General features: G+C 38.9%; 1 protein-coding gene across 1 annotated transcript in view; it reads left to right on the top strand.

Annotated features, from left to right (window-relative positions):
* Positions 1-14,514: 14,514 nt before the first annotated feature.
* The window catches only part of CDC25A (cell division cycle 25A), a 174,589-nt gene continuing 163,397 nt past the window's right edge, over positions 14,515-25,706 (top strand). Inside the window, 3 exon segments of the mRNA XM_053713687.1 lie at positions 14,515-14,827; positions 15,838-15,908; positions 18,650-18,701. Coding sequence (XP_053569662.1) covers positions 14,667-14,827; positions 15,838-15,908; positions 18,650-18,701 — 284 coding nt within the window. The 5' untranslated portion in view covers positions 14,515-14,666.

The raw sequence follows: 25,706 nt of genomic DNA, 5'->3' as shown, positions 1-25,706 counted from the left end.
ACTAATTTCAAAATAATATCTGTCCTTTCTTTTTCAGACAAGATGTCCCATGAATAGTAGCCATGAACAGACATATATGGATATTTTCTATTTTAACATAGAAATTAATAAGATAATGATATTTGGTATCAAATTGTACATTTTCTGTTATGCTAAATGAAATATAAATGCTGAAAAGAGAATTTTATTAATGCGAAAAGTTATAGAATGATAAATAATCACTTTATAAGAATGTATTAAATTGTTGACAGTGTTGGATGATGAGACTGTATCAACTAGTCTTTTGTTTGCCAAATAATTTATAGTTGCAGCCACATATATATATTTTAGAATTGTCTTAATTGTAGATAATTAGGAATTTATTTCAGCTTAGATAAATTGGCATAGGAGTTTGGTTGTTGGCACAAATAATATATACAATTTCTGATGTTTTAAATTGGAATTATATAAAATAAATTGTGGCTATATAGCTGCTTGTACTGCTTGAATGTTAGTGGCTCAGATTCTTGTATATCTTATTGTGGTATTTTAAATGCAATTTGAGAGACTATTGTGAATAAGGCAACTTTTATGATCTTTGCATAGCATATTATAATAGTTCAAACGTGTATAATATTGATTCATATCTGGCTTTCTACAAATATATTTCAATGTGTCTATAAATTTTAACTAATAAAAAGAATTTAGGAATTTACATTAATTTTATTGTCTTGGTATATGCATTTTTATTGGGGTTTTATTTTAAAGAATAATTATTAAATATATTGTGTTATAACCCAGCCATATACTGACAATCATAACATAATCCCCAAACTCCAAAGGATAATGTCTACTGTGTCCCATATTAAAATTAAAGTGCCAAAGTTTTCCTGTGTTCCCAGAAAAAATAAATTCAGCACTTACCTTTAGAAATCTGCCCAGCAGCAAGGCAAGCTCACTAGGTTTGAGAGGCCTGTTCCTTCACATGGACCTATGGAAAAGAAACAAAAACTGAGTAATCTTACTCAGGCTTTCAAAGTTAGGGCAGCATTAAATACATGGGAGGCGCAGTGAGGATTGTACCCCACAAGTTCCCATTGCTTAAAAGCCACCAATACTCTACTGAAGAGACTGACATGGACTATGGCTACAGCCCAGGAAAAAGCAGAACAAGCTTGCACTGCTGAAAAATAACAAAATCTTGCATGAAGAATCTTCTTTCAAACACCTAAACTTTACCACCTCCTTGCTCTTAATGTAGGCAAAGAGAATGACTGGGGTGGGAGGGAAGGGAGGTGATATTTAACAGATTTGCTGTGGTGCTCTTTGCCGCCTCCTGCTGGGCAGGAGTGATATTCCCAATAGTAATTAGATGATCCGTGGACTCACTATGTCATTAGAAAGAAAAGTACTTCACTTAAAACATACATAGTTTGTGAACAGTCTTACACATGAAGGCACACACATACATACACTGACACCTACAGAATGCACACAATCTCAACACAGTTGCTTCTTTTGAAAGCTTAGCATTACTTGTAAGTAAGTAATGATGGCTGGTGACATTTTCAGCTAGTGGGGTGGCAAGGATAGAATTTATCTTTGAGTCTGTACACTTTTTGTACTTTTTACGAGTCATAGCCAGTGTCCCAAGAAAAATGTAATTTTTCACAGGGGATTTCTTAAGAGTTTTTTCTTTTTGACTTTCTATATTCTTTCAACTGTCACATGCTACTTTTAATCCCTATTGTAAAATAGCACTTTTAAATTCTAATATAATGCAGCATTTGGTTGCATTACTACTAAATAAACTGTACAGTGTAAACACAATTTAAAAATTGTGAATTTAGAGCAGGAATATTAATTTGTGTGTTTTACATACCTTAGTATTTTATTTAATAATTTTAGCACCAGACAGAAAAACAGATCTCTATATGCAGTTAACCTAAAGGTAACATTAGCCAGTTCCAGAATTCTGCACACAGCACTGCTGATAAATAGCCTCCTAGGGTCAAGGGGTGAAGGAAGCACTGTTAGGAGAGCAGAGAAGGGTGATCTCTTTACAATATTGTTTAAACTGTTAACCCATGAAGAGTGTACCAACTATACCAAAACCCTTCAGCCCTGTGTAATTCTAGCCTCTGGAACAGTGTGCCAAATGTACCCACACCCAGTGCCCCAATGCAATATAACCACTTCACATGCCTATGTGATTCAAGCATGTGAAGTATTATTTTTGTTTGTTGTATGTGTCTATCTCATTTATTAAATTTATTTTTAAATTGTCTATGGCATATGTTTTCCAAGGGAATAAAATAGGTATTTTAAATAAATTGCGGGTGCTAGGTGACAAACAGGTGACAACTACGTCATAATAATTTCAAGTACTAAGCTAAATTCTTCTAGATTGAAACTAGAAAAAGTCAACGAGTGTCATTATAGGTTGGAGATCTCTGATACTGCTTACTGAATAGCTCATATGATCTGTAAATAATATGTATTTTAAAAAGCCTGCCTGATTCATACAGCATTAGAATATTTTTTTCTTTTTTAATAAAGAAACATTGACTAACTTATGCAACTTACCGGTATACATAGTGCAGCACATGACCTGTGTGATAACCCCTTTCACTGTCCGGTATTAAAGGGACATGAAACCCACATTTTTTTCTTTCATGATTTAGAAAGAGAATGCAGTTTTAAACATCTTTCTAATTTACTTATATTATCTAATTTGTTTTATTCTCTTGATATTCTAGGCTGAAAAGCATATCTAGATATGCTCAGTAGCTGCTGATTGGTTGCTGCACACAGAAGCCTCGTGTGATTGGCTCACCATGTGCATTGCTTTTTCTTCAACTAAGGATATCTAAAAAATAAAGCAAAATAAATAATTGAAGTAAATTGTAATGTTGTTTAAATTCGTATGTTCTATCTAAATCATGAAAGAAAGATTTTGGGTTTAGTGGCCCTTTAAGAACAGTTACAGATTTTTAAAGCAAAAAAATCCCTTATGTCTCAAATAGATTTCATTTTTCAATCACAATTTATATAACTAACAAGGTTTATTTTTATAATGCAGATCACATGTAGTTATAGTTCTGTGCAGCAATAATAAAGCAAAATTACTTGTGTCTTTACGTACTGGACAGATTAATTTGAGACTTTTTTTTTTATTAGTAACAGACTGACTATGAGGTACAATAGCTGGAAAATCCTATTCCTAAATATACATAGCTTTAAATAACCCATAATAAGAAAATACATTTCAGAATTGGAAATTATTCACAAATATTATTAAATAAATGCGGTGACTTCATGTTCTATACTATCCTGTATTACATTTCTCAATAGAACTACCTGCTAAGCCAGACATATGCTTCTCCTCCACACAGTCACACCGATACTGCAAGTATTTAAACAGATTGCACAGATCCATCATCCATCTCTTCCACACACTGATCGATACTGCATAGTTAAACATGTGTGGTCAGTTTTGAAAGATTAGCAGTATTGGTCAGTGTGTAGGAGAAGCATGTATGCCTTAGTCCATAGGTCTATTTAGAAAGTAGCCCAAGAAAAATAAACCTGCAGCCCAGCAGCCCCTCCCACGTGACCTCCGGCTCCCATATACAGCAGCTTGCAGGCTAAAGTAGTTAGGCTACAGTTAACCCCATGGCTGCTAACATTTTCTGCAACATCTCACAGCATCACATTCTGGCAAGCCATGGAGTTAAAAGAAATAAAGTTGCCTTTTTTGAAGTAGCTTAATAAATGTTATACACAACACACTTACCACAAGTAGCACACTAAGCACAGAGACATGCAAAGTATTCGAAAAGCCCACTTCCTTATCTTTTCCATTGCACGATGCTGAAGAGCCTACGCTGAACAGTAGTACTGAGTCTGGCATAATCTTAAAACCGCTTGTGCTGCACAATCAAATCTTTGTGCCAGCATCAGCAAAAATCAAGAAAATAGAGAGACACACTCACTGAGACAGAACAATAGCTAGAAAAACTTCCATGCTTGTCCACAAGGCCAGTGCCACTCAGGGTGCAGTCTCTTTTTGCACACTATGCCTTTTCACAGAGAAAAAATATCCTGTAGCATATCAGTCTGATCCTGCCCAATGACAGTCCAGCACCGAAATACCAGGCAATTCTTCTCTGATCAAGACAAACAACAAACCCCAGACGTACGTTTCGGCATCTCTTGGGCCTCGTCAGTGAGGTGCAGTTGCATATCTCTAGGACATGTGTGCAAGGAGTCCACGTCTGGTTTCCCCCTTTTACTCTTAGGGAGACCTAAGAGCAATTTACATAAAATCAAGAAAATAGAGAGACGCACTCACTGAGACAGAACAATAGCTAGAAAAACTTCCATGCTTGTCCACAAGGCCAGTGCCACTCAGGGTGCAGTCTCTTTTTGCACACTATGCCTTTTCACAGAGAAAAAATATCCTGTAGCATATCAGTGTGATCCTGCCCAATGACAGTCCAGCACCGAAATACCAGGCAATTCTTCTCTGAACAAGACAAACAACTAACCCCAGACGTACGTTACGGCCTCTCTTGGGCCTCATCAGTGAGGTGCAGTTGCATATCTCTAGGACATGTGTGCAAGGGTCCACGTCTGGTTTCCCCCTTTTACTCTTAGGGAGACCTAAGAGCAATTTACATAAAATCAAGAAAAAAGAGAGACGCACTCACTGAGACAGAACAATAGATAGAAAAACTTCCATGCTTGTCCACAAGGCCAGTGCCACTCAGTGTGCAGTCTCTTTTTGCACACTATGCCTTTTCACAGAGAAAAAATATCCTGTAGCATATCAGTGTGATCCTGCCCAATGACAGTCCAGCACCGAAATACCAGGCAATTCTTCTCTGAACAAGACAAACAACAAAGCCCAAACGTACGTTTCGGCATCAGCAAAAGTCAGTCACCCTGTTACACGTGACTATGCTAAGACCTTCCTGCCAGGCTGAGGCTCCGGGCAACCGCAGTACTAGGAACACGCCTCCCAGTCCAGTCAGTCCACAACTTTACCAATCACGTCTCTCTTTACATGATGACACTGAGGGACACTCCAGACCTTATTGGCTCCCGAGGCTGCTTGGAGAAAAGTCTCTGCAAGCATATGGGCCGCAGTGAGGAGCTAGCCTTAAGCAGCACCACTGGGTGGTGCTAGCTCTTGCGGCACGCTCACACACAAATCCATGTTGTGCAGTGGAGGGAAGCTGAACGGCTCACAGCCTCTCCATTGTGCAACATGGGGTGTGTAAATTTATGCAAATGTGTATCACAAAACAGGACATATTTTTTTTAATTTGAAATCATTATAAAAAACGTTTTTTCTGACATTTGCAGGTGTGGCACTGCCTCACCTGCCTCCTATGAGGGCATGTCACACCCGGTTGTCTTCCCTTTAACGGGATATGAAACCTAAATGATTCAGATACAGCATGCCATTTTATGCAACGTTCTAATTGACTCATATTATACATTTTTCTTTGTTCTCTTGGTATCTTTATTTGAAAAAAAGCAAGAATGTAAGTTTAGGAGCCGGACCACTTTTGGTTCAGCACCTGGGTAGCACTTGTTGATTGGTGGCTAAACCTTGACCCTGGCAAAGTTTCTGTCTTACGCAACCTGTCTGGCCCTTCTGTTAAAATACGCTATCTGTGGACTGATTTACTGGCATATTATCATTGCAACTTTACCCTAGCTTTTACACTAGTATTATCCTCCTGTTCTGATGCTTAGTTTTGGACTCCTCCTCTGGTTCTGACCCGTGGCCTGTTAACAGATTTTCCTTCTACTATGCTATGTTACAAACCATCTTCTGCTAAACTGGTTGCAGACAGAAAACTAGGTGTTCTTACAATGATCTTATAAACATATAGCTAACATGAACTAAAAGGCCATAGGTAAGTTTATAGTTGACATGGGCTACATGTTCATAGGTATTATCTGAGTTTTGATGAGGTCATGTAGTTAACAGGTCTGCAGGGCCATGGGAATAATATACTGGCATTTAACTGACAGGGGGGCTACAGAGCTCCATGCCTTAACTGAAGTCTGATGTGGGCATATAGAATTATAGATGACAGATCTATTATGTTTTACAACCATACGCCTTATTTGAGGTCTGATACAGAATACATCTCACAGGGGCTACATGGGTCGTATCTGAGGTTTAGTGAGAGAATACAACTGACAGTGCTACAGGGTTGTGCTGAGATTTGATTTCGGCACAAATAGCAGAGGTTGCAGGGCAATAGGTTTTACCTGAGGTTTGATCACACCTACTGCACAATCACACACTGGTCTTCCCTGACTTAGCAGTGTTAGAGGATGCCCAGAAAAGACCAACACCCTACAGCATCAGGTCCTATAAATGCACACACAAAGGGAAAGCAAGTGCAATTTCACCTGATAGCAATAGAGCACAATGTGTGTACACTAATACCTATACACACTATATAAAACTTTTTTTAAAAAAAACATTGCATAGGGATGTAGTTAATTTTTGAGTTCTATAGCCATTAAAGGGATAGTAAAGTCAAAACTAGACTTGCATGATTCAGAAAGAGCATTGTAAGACACTTTAATATTCACTTTCATAAAAATGTTCTTGATATCCTTTGTTGGAAAAGAATATTATATATATCCAGCTCTACTGAATGTTGCAGAGCTATACAAATATATAATTACAATAATACATATCCTACACTACTGGTAGCTAGTTGGTGTTTGGTGGCTACACACTTTTGTCATTGGCTCACCAGATGTGTTAAGCTAGCTCCCAGTACTACATAGCTACATTGGAGCTGACTTAATGTGTTTAATGCCTTTCGAGGTGTTAATCACACATTTAAATACAAGTAATAGTGCAATAATTAATAAAATGCCCTAACATAATAAAGCATTTTTTGTACTTTTATATCCCTTAATGATAAATGCCATACAGGGTACAGCGTCTGTCATTAGACCCTTAAGGACATGTGCCATACCTTGTTCTGCATTTTTTTCCTGGGCTGTGAGAAAGACGGGTTCGCCTACAGCAGCAAGACTGCGCTATTTCTGCATGCCTCCTGGAACACACCCCAGGATAGAAATCACAGGGACATTGTGTCCGTGTGATCACATGCTTGTCAGTGATCAGGTTGCCTCCATATCATGAGATGCACGCTGCAATGCCTTGATTTTAGGCTATCCAGCAACAGTACAGTAACTGTTGAATATGACTGTTACTGTGTATACAATCACAGTGACTTCTAGTCACTGTGGCTGTATACTAAAAATAGACAACCATATCCAAACGAACAAGGGAGCAAGAACTGGAGCCAGAAAGCTTGAATATTGGTGATTTAGCTGACTAAATCACCTATATTCAAGCTCTCTGGCTCCAGTTCTTGCTCCCTTGTTCGTTTGGATATGGTTGTTGATTGAGCGGATGGAAATACTGCTATTCTGCTAAACTGAAGCCTTCAGTCCTACCTGCAGCTGATTGGTGCACACCACATTATACTATAGCCTACCCTGAGATCCGGCACCTATCGTAGGCGTGTACGCTCTGATGTCAGAGAGGTCCTGAATCCTACTTGGAGAGGGGTGTGGCCACCGAGAAAATGGACCATGACTGCAAATAGTGGATATTTCCTGCCGATGAGACCGGAGGGCTACCTCTCCTGACTGGAATCACCAACAGAGGTTATCCACGGCACAGCATATCACAAGTACCATAAGGATACCAAAGGGGTGAAAACGGCTCACACTACCGCAACTGTTGCGAATTACCTGCACCCAGCAATAAAAGGGAATAAGATAAGTACTGACACTGACTAACCCTAACATTGGGACTCAGTCTTTTATTCAGGGACTGATACTTTTGACTCCTGCATTTTGATACTCACCTGAGTGAACTTTTGAAATAAGGACTTCCTTAATACCAATTATTTTGCTGAAAGAGTTACACACTTTAGTTATACTCTCTTGGCTCTGCAGGTGCCTTTTTACAGTATATATACGAGTACATATCTTTTCACATATACTAGAATACTCTTATCTTTGTTTAAATTGCATTTTGTGTAGCTTGTTGAATACTACTAAAAATAGAGCCTAGATACTAGCATGCTCAATGGGCAATCACTGGATGCCTCAGGAGTGAGGAAGTCCAGCAGTGCAGCCATCAGGGGGTGAAAGGGGTTACTGGAGTCAGGGGCCCGGTGGGCCAGGGCTCCAGACAGAGCAAACACTTGTTGTGAGTCTGGGAAACTTTTATTTGGGACACTTTTTTGTGGCAGTGTTACTGCAGAATGCAGGGCAGGGGCCCTGGGCCCCAGAGTAACACTAAATAAGGTGCAATGCAGCCCCCATAGCAGGGGCTTTGGGCACGAGCGATAGAGGCACTTTCCATTCACCTCCTTAGCACATACATATTTTTCTGATGTGGAGCCAAGAAGCAGGTTAGTGTTTGACATGCGCGTAGGCTAAGTACAGCGTGCGGGCTTCTGATAGAGGAGGATGCAGGGGAGTGGAGCCTGATTGCTGCATTTCATCAGCTGGAGGCTTACAGAGAACCAGGCCTTATTAGAGACTGAAAGCAATTTAGTGCTACCCCGTTCTCTTTCTGGTCCTTACACTAATACAATTTGTTAATCCAATTCTTCCTTTTTATTTAAAGTTGATAGGACTCAGGAGGTCCAAGAGTACCCTCACTCAACGATTTTGAAGTAATTCACATTTATGATGAGGTATATGACTCTTTGGGTTTGATTTATCATTTGTCGGACATGATTCGCTATAGCGAATCATGTCTGCTCGACATCGCTAAATGTAGACAAGCATACGCTGTCTTCATTTATCACTGCACAAGCATTTCTGGTGAAATGCTTGTGCAATGCCGCCCCCTGCTCACTGGCGGCCAATCGGCCGCTAACAGGGGCTGTCAATCATTCCGATCGGATTGGGATGGTTTCAATCCACCACCTAAAAGGTGGGGGACATGTTAAGGAGTAGCAGTCTTACGAAGCAGCCTCTGAAGATTCATTTGTTGCTTCAAAAATTGAGCCCTTTATCTTGTGTAAATTATTTAAAGTTTAACCCCTTAATGACCACAGCACTTTTCCATTTTCTGTCCGTTTGGGACCAAGGCTATTTTTACATTTTTGCGGTGTTTGTGTTTAGCTGTAATTTCCCTCTTACTCATTTACTGTACCCACACATATTATATACCGTTTTTCTCGCCATTAAATTAACTTTCTAAAAATACCATTATTTTCATCATATCTTATAATTTACTATAAAAAAAATTATAAAATATGAGGAAAAAATGGAAAAAAACACACTTTTTTTTTATCTTTGACCCCCAAAATCTGTTACACATCTACAACCACCAAAAAAAAAACATGCTAAATAGTTTCTAAATTTTGTCCTGAGTTTAGAAATACCTAATATTTACATGTTCTTTGCTTTTTTTGAAAGCTATAGGGCCATAAATACAAGTAGCATTTTGCTATTTCCAAACTACTTTTTTTCAAAATTAGCGCTAGTTACATTGGAACACTAATATCTTTCAGGAATCCCTGAATATCAATTGACATGTATATATTTTTTTTTAGTAGACATCCCAAAGTATTAATCTAGGCCAATTTTGGTATATTTCATGCCACCATTTCACCGCCAAATGCGATCAAATACAAAATATCGTTCACTTTTTCACAAATTTTTTCACAAACTTTCGGTTTCTCACTGAAATTATTTACAAACAGCTTGTGCAATTATGGCACAAATGGTTGTAAATGCTTCTCTGGGATCCCCTTTGTTCAGAAATAGCAGAAATATATGGCTTTGACATTGCTTTTTGGTAATTAGAAGGCCGCTAAATGCCGCTGCGCACCACACGTGTATTATGCCCAGCAGTGCAGGGGTTAATTAGGGAGCTTGTAGGGAGCTTGTATGGTTAATTTTAGCTTTAGTGTAGTGTAGTAGACAACCCAAAGTAATGATCTAGGCCCATTTTGGTATATTTCATGCCACCATTTCACCGCCAAATGCGATCAAATAAAAAAAAAAACGTTAAATTTTTCACAATTTTAGGTTTCTCACTGAAATCATTTACAAACAGCTTGTGCAATTATGGCACAAATGGTTGTAAATGCTTCTCTGGGATCCCCTTTGTTCAGAAATAGCAGATATATATGACTTTGGCGTTGCTTTTTGGTAATTAGAAAGCCGCAAAATGCTGCTGCGCATCACACGTGTATTATGGCTAGCAGTGAAGGGGTTAATTAGGAAGTTTGTAGGGAGCTTGCAGGGTTAATTTTAGCTTTAGTGTAGAGATCAGCCTCCCACCTGACACATCAGACCCCCTGATCCCTCCCAAACAGCTCCCTTCCCTCCCCCACCCCACAATTGTCCCCGCCATCTTAAGTACTGGCAGAAAGTCTGCCAGTACTAAAATAAAAGCTTTTTGGGGGGTTTAGGTTTTTTTTTTAAAAAAAAAATAATAATTATTCTGCTGTATAGGACCCCCCTTAGCCTCCAACCTCCCTGATCCCCCCCAAAACAGCTTTGTAACCTTCCCTATCTGCCTTATTGGGGCCATCTTGGGTACTGGCAGCTGTCTGCCAGTACCCAGCTTACACAAAAAAGTGCTTTTTTTTCTTAGTTTTTTTTTTCTGTAGTGTAGCTTCCCCAAACCCCCCCCCCACCACCACCACAAACCCCAACCACCTCATTGATCGTTTTTTTTTTCAGTTATTTTAAACTGATTGCACCTTTTTCTGTAGTGTAGCGGTTCCCACCCGCTCCCTCCCCGTGCACGCGCCCGCCCCCGCCCTCCCGTGCACGCCCCCGGGTATCCCCGCCCACGATCCCGCCCCCCTCCACATCTCCAGGGCCATCGATGGCCGCCACCCGGTAATGCTCCCACGCACCAACGAAGGAAGCCACCGATCTCCGGTGCAGAGAGGGCCACAGAGTGGCTCTCTCTGCATCGGATGGCTTCAAAAGGTTATTGCAGGATGCCTCCATATCGAGGCATCACTGCAATAACCGGAAAGCAGCTGGAAGCAAACAGGATCGCTTCCAGCTGCTTTCCACACCGAGGACGTGCAGGGTACGTCTTCAGGCATTAACTGCCTTTTTTTTGAGGACGTACCCTGCACGTCCTCGGTCGTTAAGGGGTTAAAAGTTGCCCGTATTGTCCGTCCCCCAGTGAAGCAGCGACAATGTGGAACTATAGTAAAAAATATTTGCACCCACAGTACCACCGGCCCAGCGTTTACAAGGGGAGTGGGGAGTATAGGCTGCTGCTTCCTGGCTTTGTAATTGAGGAGCAGTAGGGGCCCCCAGTGAACTGGAACCGAAAAAGCAATAGTCACAAAAGTAATAAAGAAGGCTGCATGCCCCTTCATGTGTCCTTGTATGCCCCATGTGTGTATGTCCCTGCGTCTCTCTGTATGTTTGCGTGTATCTATTTGTGTGTCCGTTTGTGCGTGCCTCTGTATGTCCCTTTGTGTGCGTGCCTGTGTGTCCCTTTGTGTGTGTGCCTCTGTGTATCCCTTTGTGTGTGTGCCTCTGTGTGTCCCTCCCCTTGTGTGCCTCTGTGTGTCTATCTTTATGTGTTTGCATGTATGTGTGTTTCCATGTGAGCCCGTGTGTGGGTGTATCCCTATGTATAAATATATATGTGTGTCTGTGTATTGTATAGCATGCTTTTTTTTCGAAGATGAAACTACTGGTACCACTGCAACTTTAAAAATTAAATTTCTAAAGCACCTCCCTCCCCACATGTGTAGTGGTGTCACTCATTGAGACATAAAAAGTCATGGATGCACTTAAAGGGACATGAAACCTACATTTTTTTCTTTCACGGTTCAGATAGTACATGCAATTTTAAACAACTTTACAATTTACATGTTATCTAATTTGCTTCATTCTTTTGATATCCTCTGTTGAAAGGCATATCTAAATTGGCTCAGTAGCTGCTGATCGGTGGCTGCACATGACATAGATGCCTCGTGTGATTGGCTCACCCATGTTAATTGCTATTTCTTGAACAAAGGATATATAATGAATGAAGCAAATTAGATAACAGAAGTAAATTGGAATGTTGTTTAACCCCTTAATGACCGGACCATTTTTCAATTTTCTTACCCTTAATGACAATGGCTATTTTTACATTTCTGCTGTGTTTGTGTTTAGCTGTAATTTTCCTCTTACTCATTTACTGTACCCACACATATTATATACTGTTTTTCTCGCCATTAAATGGACTTTCTAAAGATACCATTATTTTCATCATGTCTTATAATTTACTACAAAAAAAATAATAAAATATGAGGAAAAAAACACACTTTTTCTAACTTTGACCCCCAAAATCTGTTACACATCTACAATCACCAAAAAACACCCATGCTAAATAGTTTCTAAATGTTGTCCTGAGTTTAGAAATACCCAATGTTTACATGTTCTTAGCTTTTTTTGCAAGTTATAGGACCATAAATACAAGTAGCACTTCGCTATTTCCAAACCACTTTTTTTCAAAATTAGCGCTAGTTACATTGGAACCCTGATATCTGTCAGGAATACCTGAATATCCCTTGACATGTATATATTTTTTGTTAGAAGACAACCCAAAGTATTGATCTAGGCACATTTTGGTATATTTTATGCCACCATTTCACCGCCAAATGCGAGCAAATAAAAAAAAAACTTTACATTTTTCACAATTTTAGGTTTCTCACTGAAATTATTTACAAACAGTTTGTGCTATTATGGCACAAATTGTTGTAAAAGCTTCTTTGGGATCCCCTTTGTTCAGAAATAGCAGACTTATATGGCTTTGGCACTGATTTTTGGTAATTAGAAGGCCGCTAAATGCTGCTGCGCACCAGTGAAGGGGTTAATTAGGTAGGTTGTAGGGAGCTTGCAGGGTTAATTTTAGCTTTAGGGTAGAGATCAGCCTCCCACCTGACACATCCCACCCCCTGATCCCTCCCAAACAGCTCTCTTCCCTCCCCCACCCCACAAATGTCCCCGCCATCTTAAGTACTGGCAGAAAGTCTGCCAGTACTAAATAAAAGGAGTTTTTGTTTTTTTTATAAAAAAAATAAAATATTTTAGCTGTGATGGACTCCTGCCTTAGCCCCAACCTCCATGATCCCCCCCCCCAGCTCTCTAACCCTCTCCCCTATCTAATTGCGGCCATCTTGGGTACTGGCAGCTGTCTGCCAGTACCCAATTTGCCCCAAAAACAAGTGTTTTTTGTTCTTTTGCTTTTTTTTATTTTTTCTGTAGTGTAGCAGCCCCCCACAATACCCCTATCCCCCTCCCCCTCCCAGATCCTTTTATATTATTTTTTAAAAAAATATTCCCCCCCCCCTCTTCCCTCCTCATTGGTGTCAGTGCCAGCTAATGCGCGATCGCGCGCCCCCGGCGTGCACATTGCACTTCAAGGAACCGGATGCCGGGTAGCGATGGGCCGCCCACCCGCCTCCCTGTTACGCTCCCACCCACCAACGAACCGGCACCATCGCTACCGGTGCAGAGAGGGCCACAGAGTGGCTCTCTCTGCATCGGAGTCTTCTAAATGGTATTGCAGGATGCCTCCATATGGAGGCATCACTGCAATACCCTGAGAGCTGCTGGAAGCGATTGCGATCGCTTCCAGCACTCTCTTAGACAACTGACGTACCAGGTACGTCCATTGTCATTAACTGTTAGTTAATGCATGACGTACCTGGTACGTCAGTTGTCATTAAGGGGTTAAAATTGTATTCTCTATCTGAATCATTAAAAAAAAAAAATTTGGTTTCATGTACCTTTAATATTGGGGTGGTGCCAGTGGTACATTGGGATGTAATTTTGCTTTGGGAGCAAGTTTATCGAGAACTGCCCTGCTGTGTGTGTGTATATGTTAGTGTCTCTGGGTGTCTGTGTGAATGTTTTAGTGTCTTTGTATGTCCTTGTGTGTTTCTGTGTTTTATTGCCCACACATTTTAGTCACTTACTTGACCAACTATTGCAGCAGGGATGTTAGGGGCCCAATCAATGGTTTAGTAAGGCCCCCAACAGTGGCAGGCTGGCAGGAGGGCAGTCCAGTAACGCCAAAAAAAGTGCGTCATGGTAATTCACTGTGACAGTCAGTCACAGTGATCACATGTAAAAAATGACAGGCCATTGTTTGTTCTTACGTTTCCATAGCCCCTGTTAAGTCCTATCTGATTGGTTTTCCCCAAAGTCTAGTAGTGACTGTGAAAATATGATTATATGTAACTTATATCTTTGACTATAATTGACTTATAGTCAAGTCAATCATTTTTCACGAAAAGCTCTACGCAATAAATATAATTCCCCCAGAGACAGCTTACAATGCGTGGCGCCAAAGTGTCTTTTTAATCGAGACTTCTGATTAGCTGAGTAGATTGTCATTTTTAGCTATTTTGAACACTGATTGGTTGAGTTGGTTCTGTGTTTGCGGCTTTCGAGAGCTGATTGGCTGTTCGCGCATGGCGCCAATTCCAAGTGTGGGCGGTTACTGGAGAGGTAGACTGTAGGGCAGCTGATTTATTTCCCGGTAATGGCTGCCCTCCTCATGAATTTGTTATGTTTACTGACTTAATTGATTTCTTATTAATGTTAATCGTGTCCGGCCCAATTGGTTTTCCTTCTTGAGAATGGATTTGTTCCGGTCTGCCCCAGCTCACGTCCGAGGCTCGTGTATGTCAGGGCTGCCGGTTGTCAAATCCCTCTTCTCCTGCGAGGCTGACACCGCTTCATCGTTGTCTCCGGTTACAAATCTGGCACTTACCATGGATCAGCTTGAGGGCTTGGGCAGGTACGTTATGTTAGTCAATTTTTTTTTTGTATGACTAATTCTCCGATGCCGTTTAACTTAACCCCTTGTCTGCTAGAATATGCTTTGTTAACGCGTTTGTTTCCAGTCACATGACATTTCCAGCATGTTGTCTATAGTGGCCCCTGTGTGCAACCTTTTAAAGATTTGGCAGAACCCTCTTTAAAATGCGCATGTGCATTGTGCAGTCTTCACTTCACGTGTGCGCTATATTCATACAGTACAGTAGTAGATCAAAATTTTACTCAATACCTTGTTCAATCGCATTTGAACTATGAATATTGTAGAAAGGGTGAATAGTGCACAAAGTAACCATTGATCACCTTAAAATGACCTTTTGTATTATGTTTTAGGAAATAGGCATACAGACAGTTGGGTCCCTCTTTGCATGTGCCAAAACATGATCTCTCTTCTAAGGCATGTCCAATAAACTGCCTTTGTTATACTGAACTATTATGTTCCAATTAAAGATAATAACTTTTATGCTCAGGATATAATGCAGTTTGGATCAGCTTTCCAATATTATTTCAAAAGCATACATAGGTATGCTCAGAAGCTAGCTGGTGATTGGTGGCTGCAATCACAACTCTTGCCTTTGGCTCATCCAATGTGTTCAGTTAGTTTCTTGGGATTGCATTGTTACACCTTCCACAAGGGAAATCAAGAGACTAAAGCAAAATTGATAATAGACGTAAATTGAAAAGTTGAATACACATGTGCACTGCCATGCTTTCCACCAAGCTGCGTCTGTCAAGTAAAATGACTCTCGCTGACCATGGGATTTGCCATCCATTTGATAAACTAAATGAGAAGAAATGTGACAATAATAAACGATACAAATCTAGTCTGTGATATCTACAAGTAATAAGTCACCCTTACAGGAATTTTGTTTAGTCTTTTTGTGTAATTTTTAGATCGTGACTTTATTTTATTCCATTCTCATTCTACTTGAAGTTGACTTGATGATTTTTTTTGTTTTGTTTTTTTTCCAGTCAGTGTGAAACTCCTAAACGTAAACTGTGGTCTTTTCAGAGAACATATTCTTCAGATTCAGTTGATGCAGGTTTGTATTTTTTAGGACAAAGACTTTGATATGTAAGTTGTGTTCTATTTTACATGTAACAGAGGTTGAATATGCACATAGTGCAGAATTATATAACTTTAGCTTAGCGCCAGGTTTCTAAAGCAAATTAAGATATTTAGCAAAGAAAACAGAACGCAGCTCCTAGCTCTACTGAGCTGGTCTGTTTTTTTTTCCTGCTAAGCGCATCACGGGCACGCTTTCTAGTCACATCGTGCCCGATTGTGCTATTAAAAAGTCTAGATTGTAAATTCCCACCTGAATAGGGCCCTCAATTCCCCCTGTATTTGTCTGTAAAATGTTGTCTTATCGTATTGTTTCTCCACTGTACTGTTGTCCTTGTACCCATGGGCAGCACTGCGGAATCTGTCTGCGCTTTATAAATAAAGAATAGCTTGCTCCCAGTTCTGGTCTGGTAGAGGGAGCGAGCTACTTTGAGTTTAATAGCTTGATCGGGCCGGCTGTGATTGGACATCGTGCCCAGATGCGCTCAGTAGAGCCAAGAGCTGCATTCTGTTTTCTTTGCTAAATATTTATCTAACAATTTGCTTAAGAAACCTGGTGCTAAGCTAATGTTGTATAATTCTGCACTATGTGCAGAATTGTATAACATTATTTGCTAGGTTTACTGGCCCTTTAAGGCTTTGATATTGTTGCTTATATCGTGAGTTGTCAGTTCCCTTTTATTAGGAGCTATTTGATTATATATGATTTAGTTTCATTGCAACTTAGATGGGGGAAGAGAGTCTTATTTATACCTGTTGTTTTAAAGGGACAGTCAGCACCTTTCTGTTAAATTCACTCAACGATGGTAACACCCAAGACAATACTTTTGCAGCGGTTACCTAAGACAGCTGCTTTGACGATGTTGCTGAATTTGAAAAATCATTACTGTTCCCGGCGATCTGAAAATGGCCACCAAGCTCCTCCCACCTTCTTGTGTGCCTCAGGCATAACATTTTAGTTGCACTTGTGAATTAACACATGAGCTGTTCTTAAAGGGACACTGTACCCAAAAATTTTCTTTCGTGATTCAGATTGAGCATGACATTTTAAGCAACTTTCTAATTTACTCCTATTATCAAATTTTCTTCATTCTCTTGGTATCTTTATTTGAAATGCAAGAATGTAAGTTTAGATGCCGGCCCATTTTTGGTGAACAACCTGGGTTGTCCTTGCTGATTGGTGGATAAATTCATCCACCAATAAAAAAGTGCTGTCCAGAGTACTGAAACCAAAAAAAAAGCTTAGATGCCTTTTTCAAATAATGATAGCAAGAGAACGAAGAAAAATTGATAATAGGAGTAAATTAGAAAGTTGCTTAAAATTGCATGCTCTTACTGAATTACAAAAGAAAAAAATTGGGTTAAGTGTCCTTTTAATTGTTTTCCATCCTATCGATTCCCCAGACGCATGCGCAATGCTAAAAATAAATGGATGTGAAGGAAGAGGTGGGAGGAGCCTATCAGCCATTTTCAGATGGTTGGGAACATTCATTTTATAAATTCAGCAACATGGTCAAAGCAGCAGTGAGGTAACCGCTGCAAAAGTATTCTTGCGTGTTCCTATCGTTGCGTAGACTTAATAGGAGGGTGTAGACTGTCCTTTTAACATAAAATGAAGATCATGTCAGAAGAGATTAACTTGTGTGCAGCTACTATTTAGCTTCTCTTTACTTTCATCTGCATGGTAAAAAATTAGCCCATCGACATCAGTACAGAGTTCACTTTCTAGTGATCTTGTGGGATTTCACTAGAATCTTGTACAATTTTATAGTATTCTTCCTTAAAAGGTAATTTATAAGGTAACATTTACATGCTCTAGAAGACTATTGTGCTTAACGGTATAGTAAAACCCAAAATTTTTCTTTCATGATTTGGATAGCGCATGCAGTTTTTACTCCTATTATCAATTTTTCTTTGTTCCCTTGCTATCTTTATTTGAAAAGGCAGGAATGAAAGCTTTGGAGCCGGCTTTTTTTTTTTTTTTTTGTTCAGTACCCTGGACAGGGCTTGCTAATTGGTGCCTTGATTTAGCCATCCAATCAGCAAGCGCAACCCAGGTTCTCAACCTAAAATGGGCTTACTCCAAAGCTTTTATTCCTGCTTTTCCAAATAAAGATAGCAAGAGAACAAAGAAATGGATGATAGAAGTAGATTAGAAAGCTGCTTAAAATTGCATTCTCTATCCAAATCATGAAAGAAAACATTTTGGGTTTAGTATCCCTTTAACCTCTGCAAAAGGGGGTCAAGCAACTTATTAGCACTGCTGATTGCGACTGCAGCAGTCTCCCCTCGGGCAGAGCGGTGGTCTACAGGTTCAAAGTTTTTGGGTTTTGTGTTCAACACCTTTGCTGGGGTTAAACAGAGGTGCAGGGTTGCTAGTCTTAAAATTATGTGCTAATGATTTAGAGAATTTAATTTTACAACTATATAGTGGCCCTTTAAAACAAAGGAAATAAAATAAATTGTCAAATGCACACTCCCTTTTAAATCCCAGAACCAGCATCTGCATTGGATGCCTAATGTTTCTCAACAGTGGGATGTGGTAGCTTCTGAGGTAATATCATTTTAGATAGATGTACACATGAAATTGTGTTGCTTTGTTTTTTTTTTTGGGGGGGGGGGGGTTCAGCAAATGAGTGACGTGTTTTTTTTTTTTTTTTTTTTTTATATATAATTCAGCCTAAATTTGTACCACTTTTTTTTTTTTCTTCTCTTCAGGGGTTGGTCTCGATTCTCCTGGCAAAATGGGCATTAAAGATGTTGATGCAATGTAAGTTAGAAAAATAAAGACTAATTTTGGAATTTTCCAATTGTTTCTCAACCTGGTTAGCATATATCCTGGGTTTAAGGGACACTGGACCCAAATTTCTTTTTCGTGATTCAGATAGAGCATGCAATTTTAAACAACTTTCTAATTTACTCCTATTCATTTTTCTTTGTTCTCTTGCTTTCTTTATTTGAAAAAAAAGGCATTTAAGCTATATTTTTTGTTCAGAACCATGGAAAGCACTTGTTTATTGGTAGGTGAATTTACCCACCAATCAGCAAGAACAGTGTGTTCACCAAAAATGGTCCAACATCTAAACTTACATTCTTGCATTTCAAATAAAGATACCAAGAGAATGAAAAGAATTTGATAATGGGAGTAAATTAGAAAGTTACTTAAAATTGCATGCTCTATCTGAATCATGATAGAAAAAAATTGGGTTCAGTGTCCCTTTAAATATCTGGGATATTGTGGATTAAAGTTTCTTGTTTATGGTTAAAAAGATCATTCCTTTGAGTCACTGAAGTGGATATACATTCTTTAAGTAAAGTCAAAATATCTAAAATCAAGCTTCAGTCAAAGGCATTTTAATTTATTTACTGTTCTGAATATATAGTCAGACTCCTGTTATAAAAGTGTCAGGTGACTGATGATGATAAACAGGTTTGACAGTGTGGACATCTTTAAAGGGACATGATTCAGATAGGGCATACAATTGTAAACAACTTTCCAATGTAATTTTATCAATTGCTTTGTTCCCTTGGTGGTATTTGTTAAAAGCTAATCCTAGGTAGGCTCAAACTGATTTCTCAACAGTTGAAGGCCCCCTCTTATCTGAATGTGACAGGTTTTCACAGCTAGACAGTGCTAGTTCTTGTGTACCCTATAGATAACATTGTGCTCATTCTCATGGAGTTATTTGAGTCAGCACCGATTGGTAAAAAGTATATTAATATCAGTGTGTTATGCAAAACTGGGGAATAGGTAACAAAGGGATTATCTATCTCTTTAAACAATACACATTTTCAAATAGACTGTTCCTTTTACAGCATTTCAAACTCTAAAATATCTTTAATCATTAAAAGGACAGTGTACTCCAGAGTTAATATTGTTTAAAAAGATAGATAATCCCTTTATTGCCCATTCTCCAGTCTTGCATAACCAACCAATTATATTAATTTACTTTTTACCTTTGATTACCTTGTATCTAAGCCTCTGCAGACTGTCCATTTTCTCAGTTCTTTTGTCAGACATGCATTTTAGCCAATCAGTGGTGACTCATAAATAACTTCACGGGAGTGAGTTACATAAGATCTAGCTGTGAAACTGTCTTAATGCACTGAAATAAAAGGTGGCCTTCAATAGCTTAGCATATTAGCCTACCTAGGTTTATCTTTCAACAAAGAATGCCAAGAGAACAAATCAAATTTGATAATAAAAGTACATTGGAAAGTTTTAAATTGCGTGCCCTATTGGAATCATGGAACTTTAATTTAGACTTTACTGTCCCTTTAAGTTACCGGGTGACCAAATATGACAGCCACGTCATGTTTGGTATCAAAATAATCCCTATGGTTCCACATAGTGATCTACAGTATAGTGTTTAAAGGGATATGCTCCTACAATCTATGTCTAACTTAATGTCTCTGCACCTTCATCCTGTAGACTGTAAGCTCTTTGGAGCAGGGCCTCCTCTTCCTGTACTAGAATTGTTTAGTCATGTGTTTTTGTATCTTATCACAAATGTTTCATTGTATACACCTATCTCTATACCCTGCGCTACGGAATTTTGTGCCACTATACAAATCGGTAACTGCTCCTTTTAATAAAAACAAATCTGCTTAATCAAATTAAACATAAAAATAAATAAACTACATGCTTTTCTTGCAAATTGAGCACTTAGGAATTCTCAGTGTAGCCACTGCCCAGAGCTAGATAAGGGAGCATACATGTTGGTAACTTAGGTTGCATTCTGCCTCTTAACATGGGCAGAACATGACTTCCTGTCTCTCTAGGTTTCAGTTAATAGTAAACAAGCTGATGTTACTCTAGAAGATTTGATATCAAGCTAGATATGCCTTCCTGTAGAGACCCCAACCTTCTTTTTTTAATGTTATTAATACTACATAGTACAATGGTTTCTTTCTATTAATGAGACATGGAACCCAAACTTTATTTCATGATTTAGGTAGAACATAACATTTTAAACCACTTTGCTTGTATTACATTTTCTTCATTCTCGTGGTATCATTTGTTGAAGGAGCAGCAGTGCACTACTGGTTTCTAACTGAACACATGGGTGAGCCGATGACTGTTCTTTGCTGCTCTTGAGCTTTCCTAGATGAACTTTCCAGCAAAAGATATCAGAGAAGGAAGCAAATTAAATGGAAGTAAATTGAATAGTTGTTTAAAATTGTATGCTCTACTTTATTGTCCCTTTAAAGGGACAGTCTACCATAGAATTGTTGTTCTTTTAAAAGATAGATAATCCATTTATTACCCATTCCCCAGTTTTGCATAACCAAGTTATATTAATATACTTTTTTTTACCTCTGATTACCTTGTATCTAGGAACTTTCTTCCAGCCCCCTGATCACGACTATTATCCATTGTCTTAAATTTAGCATTTTGTGCTAAATCTTAAATAACCCCCTGTGCCTGAACAGTGTTATCTATATGGCCCACATGTACTTTCTGTCTTTGTGTTGAAAAGAGATGTAAAAAGCATGTGATAAGAGGCAGCCCTCAAAGGCTTAGAAATTAGCATATGAGCCTACCTATGTTTAGTTTAAACTAAGAATACCAAGAGAAAAAAAAGCAAATTTGATAAAAGTAAATTGTAAAGTTGATTAAAATTCCTATCTGAATAATGAAAGTTTAATTTATACTAGACTGTCCCTTTAAGTATAACTCGCTGCTTGAGTTTTTTTTTAATTTTTTTATTCCTTTTAAACATGCTGTTTTATATCCTTTTTCTATTTTGGGCTTGTGTGCAATTCCGCCCCCTGCCAGCACGCAGCTAATCACGCACGGGCAGGAGCTGTCAATCCCCATGGTCTGACTAGACCGCGGAGATTGAATTTCACCACTTTAGAGGTGGTGAAAGATTAGGGAAGCCATTGATAAATCAACCCCATAATTTCAGCCAGGTTAGAGATCTAGTTTATGACCCGTCATAAAAGTGTGGCTACATTCCTGGCGACCCTCTCTGAAAGGAGGATGATCAGAAACATGTCCCAAAAATGTGTTTACATGGGAGGCTGATAAAAACAGTGTACTTAACTATATTCTTTACAATTTCCCATGAGACAGATCTATGCTGGAATAGTATTATGTTCTGTGTTTTTTTTTTTTTAACAATATATTATGTAATTTTTACTTTTTATGTAAATGCACTTATTCATAATAAATATTTAAGTTTTTGTTTTTTTGTTTTTTTTGCTTTTGTCTTATAATTGAACCACATTACAGAAGAATAATAGAACAGCTTTGAGTTTAGTTTAATTCTGATATTGTGTTATTAAAGTGGAAAGGGTTGGTTAACCCTCTACATTACAAACTGGAGACAGTTGCAGGGTTTAACCTTTTCTGTGACAACCTTGCTGGTGGTCTGGGTTGACATGGGATTTATTTTTATCAATAAAAATTCCAGACTAGTCTGATCAGAGTGATCGACCACCTCTGCTCTCACACGATTGTTGAATCATGAAGCTGGTTGTTGCAGGCAGACAAGTTCCCTGCTTGAAAACTTTGCCTGTTCCTATGATAGGCCTCAAGCTTGCGAGTCTTATTTTTGTTTACAAAACTCCTTGTAGAAAACTACTCTTGTTGAATGTGTTGGTGGGTTAGCCTTTCAGATCACCTGCTTTTGTTGTAAGGTTACCCATATTGCATTTAATTTGAACTACATCTGACAAATTAGCTACATCTGTATTAAAATATTTTGTCATTAAAGGGATGATAAATGTTGTGAAATGTTAGTGCAGAATTATGTAACAGGATAGCCTTTCCTATGGAAATGTGTTAAAAATACACAATTTGCAGACTAAAACTATACATATGACATAACATCTTGGATAATGTTTACTGTCTTTTCTATTAAAAAAAAAAAAGTTTTTTTGTTTATCGGTACACTGCCCCTCTGCCATTTAGTTCTTATTAACCTGTCATACTGGTTTCTCTTAAAATTCTTTAAAGCCACGTGAAAGATGTAGGTTTTCCTTTGCCAGTAGCTATTTAAATGTTAATAAAATTTTCCCCAAGGATATTTGTGGGTTTATTTTTGTTTTCCCCCATCTATCTCCTTATGAGATGCAGGTTGCTGCTCAGCATACCTCTTGAACCAAAAGCATGCTCTGTGGAGGAGCTAATTTTGGTGCCCATGTGTAAAATTATACAATATTGCAAACAGCTAATGTCGTCCAGAGTTTTTTTTTTTTTTTTTTCCCCCTCTTCAATTGGCACTGCCCTTCCTTTATTCACCTATGAACTTACAAATAAAGAGCAGTTCTGGAATTGAATAACCTTATGATCATTGCCTTTAGTGATTTTAATACTCGAGCAGTTGGTGCAAAAAGGACACATTTTACTTACACCTCTTCCAGTCTGTCAGCGTTGTAGCACTTTTAAAAACTTTAGTGATACATGGCTGCAGCTTATTAAAGAAACTACATATAGTAGTTTGGTAAAGCCCTATGTAATCTTCTACACTAGTTTCTAATACCAGATGGCTTAGAACTGGTAGCATTTCACACGTTAACAAAATGTTTATATTAAAAGCTATAGGTGTATTAAGTATCCCCTGTGCACCAGCATTTATTTAATAAAATGGTCCACAGTCCTCCATAACATATAAGATATTTTTCCCACCACTAGTAGGAAGTGAAGACATTTTGGAGCTTAAAATCCCTCCCACCTCCCTTGGCTTTGTAGGAGTTGGTTGAGAATAGAGGTGTTCCAGCTACTTGCTTATGGATTTAAATTTGTTAGAAACTTCACAGCAGCTGAATGACACAGGGAATACCCTGTCATGTGCACAGTATTTCCCCAATGAGACTTAAGCCATAACTACCCTTGGGCATTGTGGGGTCTCGTCCCTAGCCTTCGCCTGAGGGACACAGGTATTTCTTACTGCAAACCTCTACTGTACCAGATACCTGCACTGGATGGGCTCTCTATTGGATACTGCTGCAGCTTAATTGACAAGGATTTGACATGCCTGGTAAGCCAGTGGAGGGGTGCTGTAAGGTAAGTGATTTTACACAGCCCAGAGGCTATTTGTTGGTACTCTGACACAGGTACAGCTTAGCCAGGGGACTTAGCTAGCTCTCCTCATTACACTTCTTTTTTTCAGGTCCCTACCTACCCTATACTTATTAGGGACATAACCAGGTAACACTGTTGCTCATCATAGCCTGCTACTCTGGTAACATATGTATAGCACCTTTTTATAAAATAGGTGCCTGGCCCTTTAAGACGACCATTGGCTGATCAATAGAGGAAATTGGAAGTGCTGAATGAGTAATTCACTTTTCTAAACACTTTCCCTTGCATGAGTTGCCAGGTAGTTACTTAGGCTAGTGTCAGGAGCCTGAGAGCATGTCATACAGTTTTCAATGAGTGTCAAAGGAGTTAAGCTTACTGTAGAATATTCTCTACCACACTTTGTCTGGTGTCTCTACATACTCTCCCATTACACACTATGGAACAAAACAAATGTCCCTCTATTAAAGCTGTTAACATATTAGAGCATTGGTTTTTAAACCGAGCCTCCCTAACAGGCCACATTTTGAGGATATCTGAACTGGAGCACAGGTGAAATAATCAGCTGATTAATAAGCATGGTTATTTTACCTGCTCTCACCCAAGGTAATCCCGAAAACCTGGCCTCTTGGGGAGGCCCGAGGACAGGTTTGAAAACCAGTGCATTAGAGGAATCCTTTACTGATTACCCTCCCTGTACATACATTACATGTATTTTACAAGCTTGTTCCAATGTCAGGTCAATACTGAGTTACCTCAAATTGTGCATTCGTTTTACCCGAGTGTATGGATAGCTCGCAAAGCCAAGACAGCATTTTTCAGGATTGTTTTATTCTCTTATTAAACTATCTGCTAATAAAGCACCACATAAGGTATTAGACAGGTAATTGTTGCACTTAATTTTACAATATTCACTATTCTGAATATAACTGCCATTTTCTGTAACCTTTGTGGAACTTCCTTTTGTAACACTTTTTATAGATGCCTGGTCTTACCTTGAAAAAGCCCGCTATAGGGTGAAACGTGTCGAAAGTCAAGGCATTGTGGCACTGTCTGCTACATCAGACATCACTCTATCTGTGGTTACGAATAACCTAGGTTATGGACATTGTTTTTTGAACAGATCTGTGATTTTCTGTTTTTCCTGCGTGCCACTTGGCACAGAGAGCCGGAACTCTTATTTCATACAGGAGCCGAGCATACGATCGCATGTATATCAAAAGTGGGTAAGGTTTCCTACTTGGTCTATGAGAGGAGCGGCATAAGTCTACTGTACACCAAATGGGAATCGCTACCCGTGACGTAAGCAAAGGAAGTCACGTGGGGTAGGACTGGTTGTTCCAGACAGACGTAGAGGAAAACTAAGGTTTGGTTTACTCCTAATCAGGGCTAACTCATGCCGTGGGTCTAAAGGTACCCCATCAATTTAAACTCTTGCTTGTCGTTTCAACGCAAGGACTAAGACTTGTATAAGTTATACATGTGGACTGCATTGTTAACATTCATCGTTTATTCTTTTAGAGTGGTATACTCAGTTACGTGTTATAATCTGCACAATTCGGATTCAATGCCTGTTCAATTATATATTGTACTGAACATAGCGACATGGTGCCATTATTAATTATCTGTGCTATCAATACTTTATAAAATGCAGACTGACATGTACTTGTATACAACAGTTGTGTCATATAATATGCATATCTAGAAGCTTGTTTATTGCATGTTCAGCAACACAATTATTTTTAC

The sequence above is a fragment of the Bombina bombina genome, chromosome 5 (assembly GCF_027579735.1).
Source record: "Bombina bombina isolate aBomBom1 chromosome 5, aBomBom1.pri, whole genome shotgun sequence".
In the NCBI taxonomy this organism is placed as follows: domain Eukaryota; kingdom Metazoa; phylum Chordata; class Amphibia; order Anura; family Bombinatoridae; genus Bombina; species Bombina bombina.
Note: the sequence above shows the minus strand (reverse complement) of the source record. Positions and strands in the feature narration are given on the sequence as shown.